The following is a 13906-nucleotide window of genomic DNA, read 5'->3' on the forward strand; positions in this document are numbered from 1 at the left end:
TTCTTTAGACTGAAACCTCCCCATGCAGCAATTCCTAATAACAACTCACATAAATGACAAGTCATTTACTCTCTACATTTTTTTTAAAGTCAGTCTGCATCTGTATTCATCACTGAAATAAATCCAGATCAGATTTATGCCATAGTCCAAGAAATACAAGTAATCCTTGCTTAGTGATTGTTCAAAGTTATGACGGATGTCCCCAGAGCTACTTATGAGCCATTTTTGAAGTCCTGATGGCCCCACGGCTGCCTCACATGGTCACATGATTAAATTTTAGGCACCTGACAAGCAGCTCCTTACAGCATCCATAGTCACATGACCATGGTTTTCTGTAGGGTGTTTTTTTTTACAGCATTTCCTTCCCATTTCTAGCCAAAAAAAACACCCCAGGGAAAATAGGTTCACTTAATGACCGCCACATCTGCTTAACAATCATTTATTTATTTATTTATTTATTTAATCATATTTATATACCGCCCTATCTCCCGAAGGACTGGTGTTCGCTTAACAAGCCCAGCAATAAAATAGGGCCTGATAATGTGATAATCCATTTAACGACTGCAACAACTTATGACCATAATTCTGGCCTCAGTTACAGACCTTAAGTCAAGGATTCCCTGAATCCTAAACCCTTAATTGAGCTCTTTATAAGATTTAGAGAGTGCATCTGCAGTGGCAAACTAATAGCCAAGGAAAGATCATTTTAAAAAGTGGAGGTAGACTGTGGGGAAAAAATTTCACTATTTCTCTACAAAAGGTCACAACAAATGTTTCTTCTCTCATCATCAAGGGCCGCGGTGTGGCTCAGGCTGTAAGATAGCCTGTTATTAAAACACAGCTGCCTGCAATTACTGCAGGTTCTAGTCCCACCAGGTCCAAGGTTGACTCAGCCTTCCATCCTTTACCTTATAAAATGAGGACCCAGATTGTTGGGGGGGGGGGGGCAATAAATTGACTTTGTAAATATACAAATAGAATGAGACTATTGCCTTACACACTGTAAGCTGCCCTGAGTCTTCGGAGAAGGGCGGGATATAAATGTAAACAAAACAAAAAAAAATCATCACAAGGGACAGCCCTGAGCGATTTGGGGCTGCACAATCCAGAAATGGCCTGGAGCAGAGAAATGTGATATGTTTCCTTTACCTGATGCCCCACGGTTTTCTTATGTTCCTTGCTTGCTTGGGCCATTTTCGACTTGGCTGGTTTCACGGCCGCTCGAGACAATGGGATACGACCAGAGGGTGTGGCTGAGGTGGGACTGATGACCTTCTCCGCTCGAAACAGCTCGGGCAGCATCTTAAACTGATTCGGACACAAGAGTTTTTAAAAAGGACATCGCTGAGTTAGGAAAGAGAAAGTTTTCCCTGACATAATGCAATAAAAAGGGGAACCAAAGTCAAAAGAGATGATCATTCGTGGGTTGGTTTTGTTGCTTTCCAAATGCTTGCAAAAAATACGATAGTTTAGCTTTGCTTTATAAAACATGTTGATTTAAATGAGCAGAAGAATGTAAGAATGGCCCCTTTTCTAGATTAGAGCAATGGCGCAGATGGCCCAGGAGTCTGCGTCACATGGAGGCCAATCAGAAGCATCTGTAAGGCTTACTGACAAGGAGAACGTGATGATGCAAGACCTTCTCCACTGCTCCTGCCGAGCAGTTATCTACACTGCTTAACTCACTCCAAGCGTGCTGCAGATGCGACAGTCCTAATCTCTTAGGCTTCCATCAGAGCAAAAAGTTATTTCAAATCATGCAGCCACAAACAGATCGAGAGAGGCCCTTCCACCAAGTAAATGTTGCAGAAACTGTCCATATATTGCTCAATCTAACAGCTGTGAAGTTTGACACCTAGTACTTCTCGCTCCTATTTCTTTTGCCTCGTGAATTTTGAGGAAAAACTGGCACCTTCGCTGAAATACAGGTGTCAGGGTTCCGACAGATGCCCTAATTAAATCATGAGCCTCAAGCCAAGCTACAAAAGAAATCCAGTTATTTATTAGGAGTTTCATATCGTTCCAAGTGAAGTCAACTTTGACCTCACATAATTTACACCCCAGTCATGACTCTGTTTCCCCCCCTCCCCCCAGGGTGTGTCATCAATCACATTCGCCTCCATGTGATCGCTCCCCTCCAGCCGCTGTGGGTAGCCCTGGGAGACAGCCTTGAGAGAGATATGTCTGGAATGTGCTTTTGTTTTTGGCTGCCGTGCTGTTTTGTCGGTTTCCTAGTATTGCCTATGGCAACTCGAGAGCAGGCCAGGGATGCTCTGCGAGTTGACAACAGGACAATCTTCCATTAAAGAAGAGATTACAGTGGAAGAGAATTATTTTCAAATGCCTTGAAGTCTGTAAGCTTCCAAGAAAGGTAACCCAAATCAGACGAGGAGGAGGAAAGTACGCTTCCTTTCTGATTTTTAATTATGTACTCAAGCTTTCTATAATATTATCAGAAAGGAGTAGACTGTCATATTGCACCTATTCATTGCTGTAACTGGTTAAAATCATATCCTGCTCTTCTCTAGGGGCTGAAATCAGAACGGATTTCAATGACGAAAATTCAGTCTTTATAGAATTGTGATGGTTAAGTGAAGGGTCTCTGATGGCTCAGCAGACTAAGTCTGTCTGTTATTAACACAGCTGTTTGCAATTACTGCAAGTTCAAGTCCCACCAGGCCCAAGGTTGACTCACCCTTTCATCCTTTATAAGGTAGGTAAAATGAGGACCCAGATTGTTGGGGGCAATAAAAGTTGACTTTGTATATAATATACAAATGGATGAAGACTATTGCTTAACACAATGTAAGCCGCCCTGAGTCTTCGGAGAAGGGCGGGATATAAATTCAAATTTTAAAAAAAAGTGGCAGGGAGGATCATTTCAACACTAACCTTACTTGATTTGAGAACATTGATCTGTTCTTCATAGACAGTATCTTTGTTTTTTTCCAAAAATCCTTCACACTGGTACTCCACCTGGAAATGCAAATATCCAAGTTTACCAAACAGTGGTTGTAGTAGTAATAGTATGGAATCAGTGGCCCAGAAAGATAGGGTACACCCAGATAAGCACAAAAGTCGTCTTCTGTTTTATGAGATTTCCAATTTCAGATTTAAATTTATAAGCTTTGCCAATGTTTCTGACTGTGGTAGTTAATAAAGAAAGTGATCATATTCAACGCAAAGCATACTTGCTTGGTTGAATTGCTTGCCAAATATTTTCTGCCTAAAGAATTCCTCCCAATAACAACTGCAAAAAGATCTTTTGACAGACCAAGTCAAGTACAAGCAAAAAGGAATAGAATAGAATAGAATGGAATGGAATGGAATGGAATGGAATGGAATGGAATGAAATGGAACAGAATTCTTTATTGGCCAAGTGTGATTGGACACACAAGGAATTTGTCTTGGTGCATATGCTCTCAATGTACATAAAAAGAAAAGATACTTTCATCAAGAATTTTAAGGTACAACACTTAATGATAGTCATTGGGTACAAATAAGCAATCGAATCATACTAGGAAATAATACTAGGAAATAATCAATATAAATTGCAAGGATACAAGCAACAAAGTTACAGTCATGCAGTCACAAGTGGGCGGAGATGGAGATGAGATAATATCCACATCATCAGCCAGGAAACAAAAGCCTTTACCTTATCTGCAAAGTGTTGGATAATAAAAGCTTTGTTGGACAATCGAGGTTTCTCAAAAAGTGCCATCTTATTCAAGTGAGTATTGTACAATTTCTGGGCCCAGCTGTTGTCTGAACCTTTAGGCATCTAGAGAAGAGAAAGAGGGGGAGATGACTTCACATTTCTAGTGGGAACACAGCCACGGGGGGAAACAGTAGTCACAGAAAAGTTATAAACGGTGCCGTTGCGAAAGGAAGAGATATTCCCATTTTTTCCTGTGCAGGAATTTTGTAACATTTTTAATTGGCTTTTTAGTGCTGTCCACAGGGGAACCGTGCCCCTCTTTCTATCCTGGAGTGTTTAGCAAAAGAGACACATGAAATGACCCCGAGCAAAACTCAGCTACTGAAATTTGAAATTCAAATCTTTATTGTCACTGCACAACATATGTACAATGAGATTGGTGGAGCTCCCTCAGTGCACCCACCTCCCCAACGCAATACAATGCACAGTGAAGACAAAAAAAAAAAATCCCTAACCCAATAAATCATATTAACAAAACACCCAGTCCTATTGCATCAGTGCGAACATGTTACAGGTTGCGCCGGCCCTGCAGTCCATCATACTATGTAGTTATGGTGTTATTTCTCATTCAGGAGTCTGACAGCCCACGGATAAAAACTGTTCTTCAGCCCGTTTGTGCGGCTGGCCATGCTTCTATATCTCCTTCCCGATGGTAGGAGGGCAAAGAAGTGATGACCAGGGTGAGAATCGGCCCCGTACTGCATTCAAATAATGGGAATGGAAGCTTATGGAAGCTGTGGATTGACAGGAGCCATGTGACTCATGGTACATAAAGGTAAAGGTAAAGGTTCCCCTTGCAAAATTTGCTAGTCATTCCTGACTCTAGGGGGCGGTGCTCATCTCCGATTCAAAGCCGAAGAGCCAGCGCTGTCTGAAGACATCTCTGTGGTCATGTGGCCGGCATGACTAAACGCCAAAGGTGCATGGAACGCCGTTCCCTTCCCACCAAAGGTGGTCCCTATTTTTCTACTTGCATTTTTTACATGCTTTCGAACTGCTAGGTTGGCAGAAGCTGAGACAAGTAACGGGAGCTCACCCCATTACACGGCACTAGGGATTTGAACCGCTGAACTGCCGACCTTTCGATCGACAAGCTCAGCGTCTTAGCCACTGAGCCACCGCTCATGGAACATACCATCAGGCAAATTGTGCCGAACGAGATGAAAAAGGCATCTCACTCGACCGGTGAGGATATAAATGAGTATTTAACTCTTTCTGCTTTGTTCTGCGGAAATTTCTCCCGCAGGGAAATTTGGACTGACCTACCTTGCATTCCTCATCCAGCAAATCCAGAATTCCCATTTTGGCCTCGATGAGATTAATGCAGGGCTGATTGTCGTAGAAATCAATCAAGGTCCAAGGAATTTGTTCCCTCATGTATTCTTCTTGCTCCAACTTAAAGACGTGCTGTGTGAGAGGGCGGAATATGGATCATCCAGGGCAAGATTACGGTACTGACTTTGTGTTTGTGTGTTTTTCCTGGGGCTTTAACGCTGACACAGAAATTGAAACGGACAGCCTGTTTTGCCAGATGCAACAGATTAACACAGCTATCCCTCTAGAAAATGATAAAAGACTTTCTTCTGAACTACTAATCCAGAACATCTGATAATTAAGCCGCGGGTGGTGAGCATTGCACCAAAACCCCCAAGTTTCTTACTTACCATGTTGAACTGCTGCTGTAATTTCTCATTGGCGTAATTTATACAGAATTGTTCAAAACTGTTGATCTCAAATGTTTCAAACCTGAAAGACCAAATCAACTTTCAGCGTATCTTAAAAGGTATTCAACGAACTGTTGCATGGCTGACAGGTAAAAGCTTCAGCTGAATTATTTCAGCTGTATTAAAATGGAAAGGAATGGCAAGACGAAAACAAACAAACAAAATATATTTACCCAATGTCTACCTTCCTTCCAGGGGGGAAAAAAAACAGTCCTTCTCAATGTAAGCTATTTTGTTTTATCTATTACAAGGGTCTCCAACCTTGGCAACTTTAAGCCTGGCGGACTTCAACTCCCAGAATTCCCCAGCCAGCTTTGCAAAGCTGGCTGGGGAATTCTGGGAGTTGAAGTCCGCCAGGCTTAAAGTTGCCAAGGTTGGAAACCCCTGGTCTATTATGTAACCTGTTTCGATGAAACGTCAAGATATTGTTTTAGATAAATCTATCAATGAAGGAAAATATTTGTAGTTCAAGGTTGAATCTATCTTTTTTTTTTTTTTTTTACTATACCACTTGAAATCATTACGATGGTACCAGAAACTGGATAAAAATACTGAGACGGAAAGCGCTCACCCATAAATGTCCAATACGCCAATGAAAGAATGCTGTTTCACGGTGGACTGCAAAGCTTTGTTCACATGATCTACAATCCAGGTAAAAAGGTTCGCGTAGATATGCTTCGCAAGAGCATCCCGAGCATTGATCGCCTGCAGCTTGGAAATGGGCTTGATGTAGGTCTCTGTGGCAGTAGCAAGCTTTCTGTGGCAAAGCCAGTGCGCCATCTGTTCGTATTCCACTCCCATGAGATCGCAGAAGATCCTGAGGGGTTCATGTTTAGGCTACAAGGACAATAAGGGTTGAAAACAACATGTATTCCTAACTAGACATCTAAATATTTTCAAGCAGCCAAAATCCCCCCCCCCACACCATCATCATCTTCTTTTAACGAACCCATAATCCCTTGCGGGGTGGAGTCGGAATGGAGCTGAGTGGTTTATTGGCCGGATGCCTTTCCTGTCACCAGTGCAGAGCTTTGTTCAGCAGATACATTCCCATTATGCCCAGAGAGAGAAATATCTGCCTCTACCTAGGATTGAACTCACAGCCTCCTGATTGTGAGGCGAGAACTCCACCCCTAGACCACCGCACCGCTCAAAATCCACCCCCCCACCCCCACCATGCCTTAGATTTAAGACTTTCTCAAGTCTTTCCAGTTGGAAAGATGGACTCTGAAGAAAAATGAGAAAGAATCTAAAAAGAAAACAAAAATAGGAGAGATGGAGGAAATGCATCTTATCTCCATTTTGGCAAGACAACTACCACACAAATACACAAGGAAGAGCAGGGAGGTTAGCAATATTAATGGGATCGAGAATATCTAAAGTTATTTTGGAACTTACGGGTATTGTGCAGCTGTCAGCATCTCGAGATGTGAAGGACACATTGCCCAAGTGAAGAATAGCAGCAAGGATTTGGAAAATTCCCATCTGACAGGAATCAACAATGCCTGTTGTATTGGGGAGGGGAAGATTAAAAAAAAGTTGCTTTGAAAAACAACAACCTATTAAGTACCTAAACAAGAACAATACAAGCTATAATTAATAATAAGGTAACAATTCATCACCTTTTATTTTTATTTTTTTACCAAAAAGGCAAGAATTACAGCCACATCCAGTATTCAGACTGCAGACTCTCACTTGCAAGAGATGCAAACAGCTTTTTTTTTATCATCATAAACTATAAATGTTCCTATGTCCCTACATTTGTTGTTGTTGTTAGTTGCGAAGTCGTGTCCGACCCATTGCGACCACATGGACAAGGTTCCTCCAGGCCTTCCTGTCCTCTACCATCCTCCGCAGTCCATTTAAGCTCACGCCGACTGCTTCAGTGATTCCATCCAGCCACCTCGTTCTCTGTCGTCCCCTTCTTCTTTTGCCCTCAATCTTTCCCAGCATTAGGCTCTTCTCCAGGGAGTCCTTCTTTCTCATTAGGTGGCCAAAGTACTTGAGTTTCATCTTCAGGATCTGGCCTTCTAAAGAGCAGTCAGGGTTGGTCTCCTCTAGGACTGACCGGTTGGATCGCCTTGCAGTCCAAGGGACTCGCAGGAGTCTTCTCCAGCACCAGAGTTCAAAGGCCTCGATTCTTTGACGCTCAGCCTTTCTTATGGTCCAACCTTCACAGCCATCCATTACAACTGGGAAAACCATAGCCTTGACTATACACACTTTTGTTGGCAAGGTGATATCTCTGCTTTATAACCACCCCCTCCCCTTAATATTTGCCTTCTTACAAATAGTTTTTATGCTAATGTTATCACATTTTTGAATAATTAAAGTAGATCACTGAAGCATTTTTATAATTCAAAGCAACGCATCAATACTTTCATAAATGCGTACTTTTATCCTCCAACAAAGCATATGTGTTTGGTGAAAGAATTGTGAGTTTTGCACCAAGCAATAAACGCCTAGACAGCCTTACAGTGCTTCAAATCTTGTTCTTCTCAGAAAGTCAGCTGCTCTTAGTATCCCTGCACAGAAAGCCGAGCTATTTGTCACTGAAACAGACATCTGCTCGTCCTCCATTCCTCTTTGGTGCCTCTGAGATGTCAAATAGTAGTTAGCAAGCTCCCCAGAACAATTTGTATTATGCTCAGTAGGTGGAACCTTCTCTTAAGCAGCTATTTGCCCTTTTAGGGTTTTTTTTCTTTTTTTGCAAATAATAATATACAAAATTGGGTTAGTTATCCTAAACGAAGCAATTTGAAGAGTTGCGTGCTTACCCAAAAGTGTGCAAGCCCGTCGAGTGGTAAGCATTTCCTTAGCGTCATCAATTCCGTCAATTTCTGGGCTTCCCCCTTGTTTTGTATAGTGAAAATAGCCTGCATTCCCTATTGGAACAAAAACAAGATTGAAATGTAATTGAATATTAATAGTTCGGGTTGGTAGCAGTAGTGGGTTGCTACCAGTTCGCCCCAGGTTGGGCGAACCGGTAGTGGCAGTGGGAGGCTCCGCCCACTCACCCAGATGCTTCTGTGCATGCGCAGAAGCATTGTGTGTGTGCAGGCACCCACGAGCAAACTGGTAGTAACAGGATTTGAAACCCACTATTGTTTGGTAGGGCTGTTGATTTGAGCTCTGAGCTTGGCAATTGGCTTGCAAATGTTTCGTCACCATTTAAGGAGCCACCGTCAGTGCGCTTTGAATTGTGCTCCTCTGACAAGCACAATTCAAAGTGCACTGACAATGTATCCTCGAATGGTGACGAAACATTTGCAACCCGATTGCCAAGTTCGGAGCTCAAACCAACAGCCCAAAAACAATATTATTTTTTATAACAAAATGCACTTCAAAATGCTGTTATGACTTTCATGCCACAGTCAAGTAACTGCAGCCAAGCAAATTGACTATTTGTTCATTATTAAGAATTTATGTCCCTTGCTTTGAAGGCTGAAATTACTAACACAAATAAAATAAAATTAACTAGGCTCTCCCAGAATCAAACCCAATTTATGTTCAAAGTTCAAAATCAGAGGTTCGATACAATCAGAGGGATCAAGCAAATAATGATTTCTCATAAATGATTACTGACATAGGTAAAATGTTTGTAATATGCATAGCACTGGGTGCACATGGAAGATAGATGGTCATTAATAGATAATAAAAGTACTTCGGTAAATGCCAGAATGTGGTACAACTGATACCATTACATACCCAACCGCAAAGCTTTAAATTCAGGCAATGCCGCAGAAGCACAAAGCTGATAGAAGATATGGTAATTTCTCTCCTCTTCCGCCTTTAATACAAACAGATTATATTTGACATGAACTAGGCATGTCTGTTCTGTCCCCCCTCGCCTCCGTCCGAGCGATGTCTTTGTCTTTTGTCTTTTTTCAAATTTTTATACCGCCCTTCTCCGAAGACTCAGGGCGGTGTACAGCATGAATAAAACATAAATATCAAAAAAAGTTAAAATACAATACAAGTTAAAAATCTGATTCAAATATGCTAAACGAATTAAAATAGAAATATAAAACTCTAAAAATTTTAAAAGCCCCACTATAAAAAACCCTCAATAAAATCATTAGGCCAATGGCTTAATTAGCCGGCATATCAGCTCTGGCAGCAAACTAGCGAGCGTATACCAAGTGACTCTGTTATCTCCCTTGATGCCGATGAGTCACCCAGGAACAAACAGTACTTCAGCTCTAGTTAAGCAGTTGATTTGCCTGCTACGAAGAGGCACAGCAGCTCTTGCTGGTTTTATATCCTGTGGGGTATCGCTCCATGACTCAGCATTTCCTAGGCCAGCCTCACCCCTGCTTGTTGTTCCCGCCTCTCCTGCCTACGAAACCTTGGGTCCAGCCAGGCCTGATTGCCATCAGCTGGGTCTGGAGGCGTGGCCTGGGGGGGGGAAAGAGTCAGGGGATGGAGGCCTTGTTATCTCCTCCACCTGGCCTGCCTCTGGCTCCTGGAGCTGAGCCAGGGAAGCCGGTGCTCCCGAGGCAAGTCCTGATGATTCTTCCCTCTCACTTTCCAAGTCACTTTCTGGCAGGGGGCCCGGCTCGGGAGGCGCAGACACAACAATGTCAGTGCTGACTCTTAGCAACCACACAGACAGTTGTCTCCAGGAACAAATAAATTGCACACAAATACATACACAGAAGTAGTATATACAATGGATGAATTTCTGTGCGACACATACTGTACTATCCTGAGAAAGTTTTGACTAAAACAACCCATAATCTGCTCCCTTCTAATTTCTTCCACTGGTTCTTGAGACTCCCTCCGGAACAATAGATGTATAGATACCTTTCTTCCTTAAATTAGCCATTCCCACTCTAGTTTGCAGGGAGGCAAACCAACAACATCTCACTCCAGGCGTAACCCGTCAGATGCAGAGTTTTGTTTCCCAACTCATCCATGATGCAACTTCAAAATAAGGCGGAATCCACTTTACCTGGAACACCACTCTCGATTTTTCTAGGAGGTAAGTTCTCATGTTGGCCCCTGTGATTCGATACCGCTTATCGAAACCGATTTCAATGTATTTTCCAAAGCGACTGCTATTGTCGTTTCTTGTGGTTTTGGCGTTGCCAATAGACTGTGGAGAAGGAAAGAGGACCGGGTCAAAAATCTTAAAAACAACAACAACAGTCCCATTATAAACGGCACCTTAAGAAATGTTTCTTTCTCACACACATGGGAAGAGGATGCCTCTTGTAAGATTAGGGTTTTCTAAGAACACATGTGCATATATAGAAAAAAAGACAGACTACATCACATTTGAGAATTATTTTTTTAACAATTGCTGATTTTTAATCATATTTAAAAGCAAGGCCTCTACCCCTAATTCGGGGTCGGCAACCTTAAGCACTCAAAGAGCCACAAAGGTCTTAACCGGAAGCCCCCCCCGTTCAATTCTGAAGCCAACCGGAAGTCCGGTTCCCCCCATCATAGAATCTCCTAGCACGACGTCTTTTCCCCCTGCTGACCAGAAGTCCAGTTCCCCCCATCATAGAGTCTCCTAGAGTGATGTCTTTTCCCCCTGCCGACAGAAGTCCGATTCCTCCACCATAGAGTCTCCTCCTAGCGCGGCGTCCTTTTTCCTCTACCTGTCCTAACCAAAAGCCCTACCAATTGTGGAGCTGACCGGCGACAGGGAGCCGCAGCAGAGGGATGAAAGAGCCACATGCGGCTCCAGAGCCGCAGGTTGCCGACCCCTGCCCTAATTTAATCTATATCATGTCTCCGGTTAACATATTCACATGCATACAATATTACTAGGCACAAGCAGATCGATTTTGTGTGTGGGCACAGAGAATTGTCTTACTAAAAACCGTGTACAAGTTAAGTATACACTACCCCAACAGACCTTCTTTCAGAAAATGCATCCATATATTTGTGTTAACAATAACTGCATGTTAGTGTCAGTGCAGCTTACACTCACAAACTTGGATTATTTCATTCTAACACTGAATCAGAGGTTTTGTTGGAGACTGAGGGTGGAGGATAACAATGATTGCATTTGTACATCACCAGGGATTTGCATAGGCTCAAAAAAAATATATTAATGCATGTTTTAAATTATGGTGGCTCAGGATTTCTGAGAGTTGAAGTCCTCAGGTCTTAAAGTTGACATAGTTGCTCACCCCTGCCCTATCAGGTCAGGAATCTTTGTACACCTAGAAGGAAAAGTGAAAATGCACACACGGCATGCCTATCTGTTAGTATACATTTTTACTAATCATTGCTCAGTGAAGTTGCTTGCAAATTCCACACAGCACGGCAAACCAGGCAGAATTACCTGAGCTCTGAATACATGAAAAACACCTCTGACAAAGTTGCATTAGGGTCACCTCCATTTTTGGTTTTGAGTTTCAAGAAATGCTTAAAACAAGGGGAAAAAAATAGATTTTGAAATATTCAAGAAAACGGGGATGCTGGATTTGTCAGTAGATCTCCTGAATATTCTACATCTGGTATCTATATCATATGGGAGAATATATATATATATATATTTTAACCTTCCCTCCCCATTTATTTCTCTTTTGCATTGTATCTTTAAGGGCTTCCATCATTTTCCTGTTTTCTCTGAAAACCTTCTAGACCTTCAAAATTTAAATCAGTTAAATCAGATATATAATCCAGTATGGTTGAAGCAGTAAAGGGGAAACAAGTCACCCGGTGGCAAAATTGCTCTCTAATTTTTTATTTATTTTTTAAACCATATTCTGGTCTTACCTCCATTATAGGATTAGAAGCTAACACTTTCTCTTCCACATTAGCTTCACTGGCAGACCCACTCACTGTGGCGAAGTATCTCATGGCATACTTGGCAGACACAGTTTTCCCGGCTCCTGATTCCCCACTTACAATGATGGACTGGTTTCGTTCATCCCTGAGACAGAACAAAAATCATTTAACAGAGTAACAGAGCTGGAAAGGGACCTCGGAGGTCTTCTAGCCCAACCTCCCAGCTCAAGCAGGAAACCTTATAACAGCCAAATCCGGCCCACCGAAACCATTAATCTGGCCCGCGCAGGACCATGAGGTTGGCCCGCCTACATCGTCCCACCTACCCAACTGCCCCCACCCACCTTCTGGAGGCCTAGGAGGCCAAAAATGGGATGTACAGAGGCCACAGGGGGCCAAAAACAGGCCCATTCTTGGGCAGCATCCTCGGCCTCGAGAGAGGGAGAGAGAAGGAGAAACACACACACACACACACACACACACACACACAAACAAACTGAAGTTCTTCACATGTACCCAAGGCAGCCACATCCCTTCACTAACCTGCTTTCCATTCCCAGGAGCATAACAAATTAAAGTTTAATTTGTGTGTATTGTTTAATGGACTGCTAAACTGGCCACGCCCACCCAGTCATATGACCACCTAGCCACGACCACCCACCTGGTCTGGCCGCCCGACAGTAACAAAGTAACAACAACAGAGTTGGAAGGGACCTTGGAGGCCTTCTAGTCCAACCCCCTGCCCAGGCAGGAAACCCTACATCATCTCAGACAGATGGTTATCCAAAATTTTCTTAAAAATTTCCAGTGTTGGAGCATTCGCAACTTCTGGAGGCAAGTCGTTCCACTGATTAATTGTTCTAACTGTCAGGAAATTTCTCCTCAGTTCTAAGTTGCTTCTTTCCTTGATCAGTTTCCACCCATTGCTTCTTGTTCTACCCTCAGGTGCTCTGGAGAATAGCTTGACTCCCTCTTCTTTGTGACAACCCCTGAGATATTGGAAGACTTACTATCATGTCTCCCCTAGTCCTTTTTTTTAATTAAACTAGACATACCGAGTTCCTGCAACCGTTCTTCATATGTTTTAGCCTCCAGTCCCCTAATCATCTTTGTTGCTCTTCTCTGCACTCTTTCTAGAGTCTCAGCATCTTTTTTACATCGTTTTTTACAGTCTGAGGGACCGTGAATTGGCCCCCTGTTTAAAAAGTTTTGAGGATCCCTGCCCTGTAATGTATAAACCTATAATTTAGATGGTATATGAATACAGGTAGTCCTCGACTTTATGACTACAATTGAGCCCAAAATTTCAGTTGCTAAACAGGACAGCTGCATGAGTTTGGCCCCATTTTACGGCCTTTCTTGCCACGGTTGCTCAGTGGATCACTGCAGCTGTTGAGTTAGTATTACTCAACAGACTAAGCGAAATCTGGCTTCCCCATTGTCTTTGCTTGCCAGAAGGTCGCAAAAGAGGATCACTTGAGCCCGTCATAAATATGAACCAGTTGCCAAGCAGCTGAACTTCGATCATGTGACCGTGGGGATGCTGCAATGGCCGTACGTGAGAAAAACGGTCGTAAGTCACTCTTTTCAGTGCTGTTGTAACTTCGAACAGTCACTGAACAAATGTCCAGGACTACCTGCATATGACTGTTGTTCTGATCCAGCCTTAGCAGGTAATGATAAGCCGGTTATTCGCGAGTAGAAACAAATATGA

The 13906-nt window shown here is 42.7% G+C and overlaps 1 protein-coding gene across 1 annotated transcript in view; it reads right to left on the reverse strand.

The window, feature by feature from the left end:
• Positions 1-13906, reverse strand: part of MYO5A (myosin VA) — a 77399-nt gene that overhangs the window by 44017 nt on the left and 19476 nt on the right. The window contains exons 5-15 of the mRNA XM_058156470.1: positions 12181-12337; positions 10397-10540; positions 9151-9232; positions 8220-8327; positions 6841-6947; positions 6014-6279; positions 5383-5464; positions 4985-5125; positions 3656-3781; positions 2893-2976; positions 1150-1308 (exon numbers count right to left, since the gene is read on the reverse strand). Coding sequence (XP_058012453.1) covers positions 1150-1308; positions 2893-2976; positions 3656-3781; positions 4985-5125; positions 5383-5464; positions 6014-6279; positions 6841-6947; positions 8220-8327; positions 9151-9232; positions 10397-10540; positions 12181-12337 — 1456 coding nt within the window. The remainder of the gene's footprint in view (positions 1-1149; positions 1309-2892; positions 2977-3655; positions 3782-4984; positions 5126-5382; positions 5465-6013; positions 6280-6840; positions 6948-8219; positions 8328-9150; positions 9233-10396; positions 10541-12180; positions 12338-13906) is intronic.

The sequence above is a fragment of the Ahaetulla prasina genome, chromosome 13, assembly GCF_028640845.1.
Source record: "Ahaetulla prasina isolate Xishuangbanna chromosome 13, ASM2864084v1, whole genome shotgun sequence".
Classification (NCBI taxonomy): Eukaryota; Metazoa; Chordata; class Lepidosauria; order Squamata; family Colubridae; genus Ahaetulla; species Ahaetulla prasina.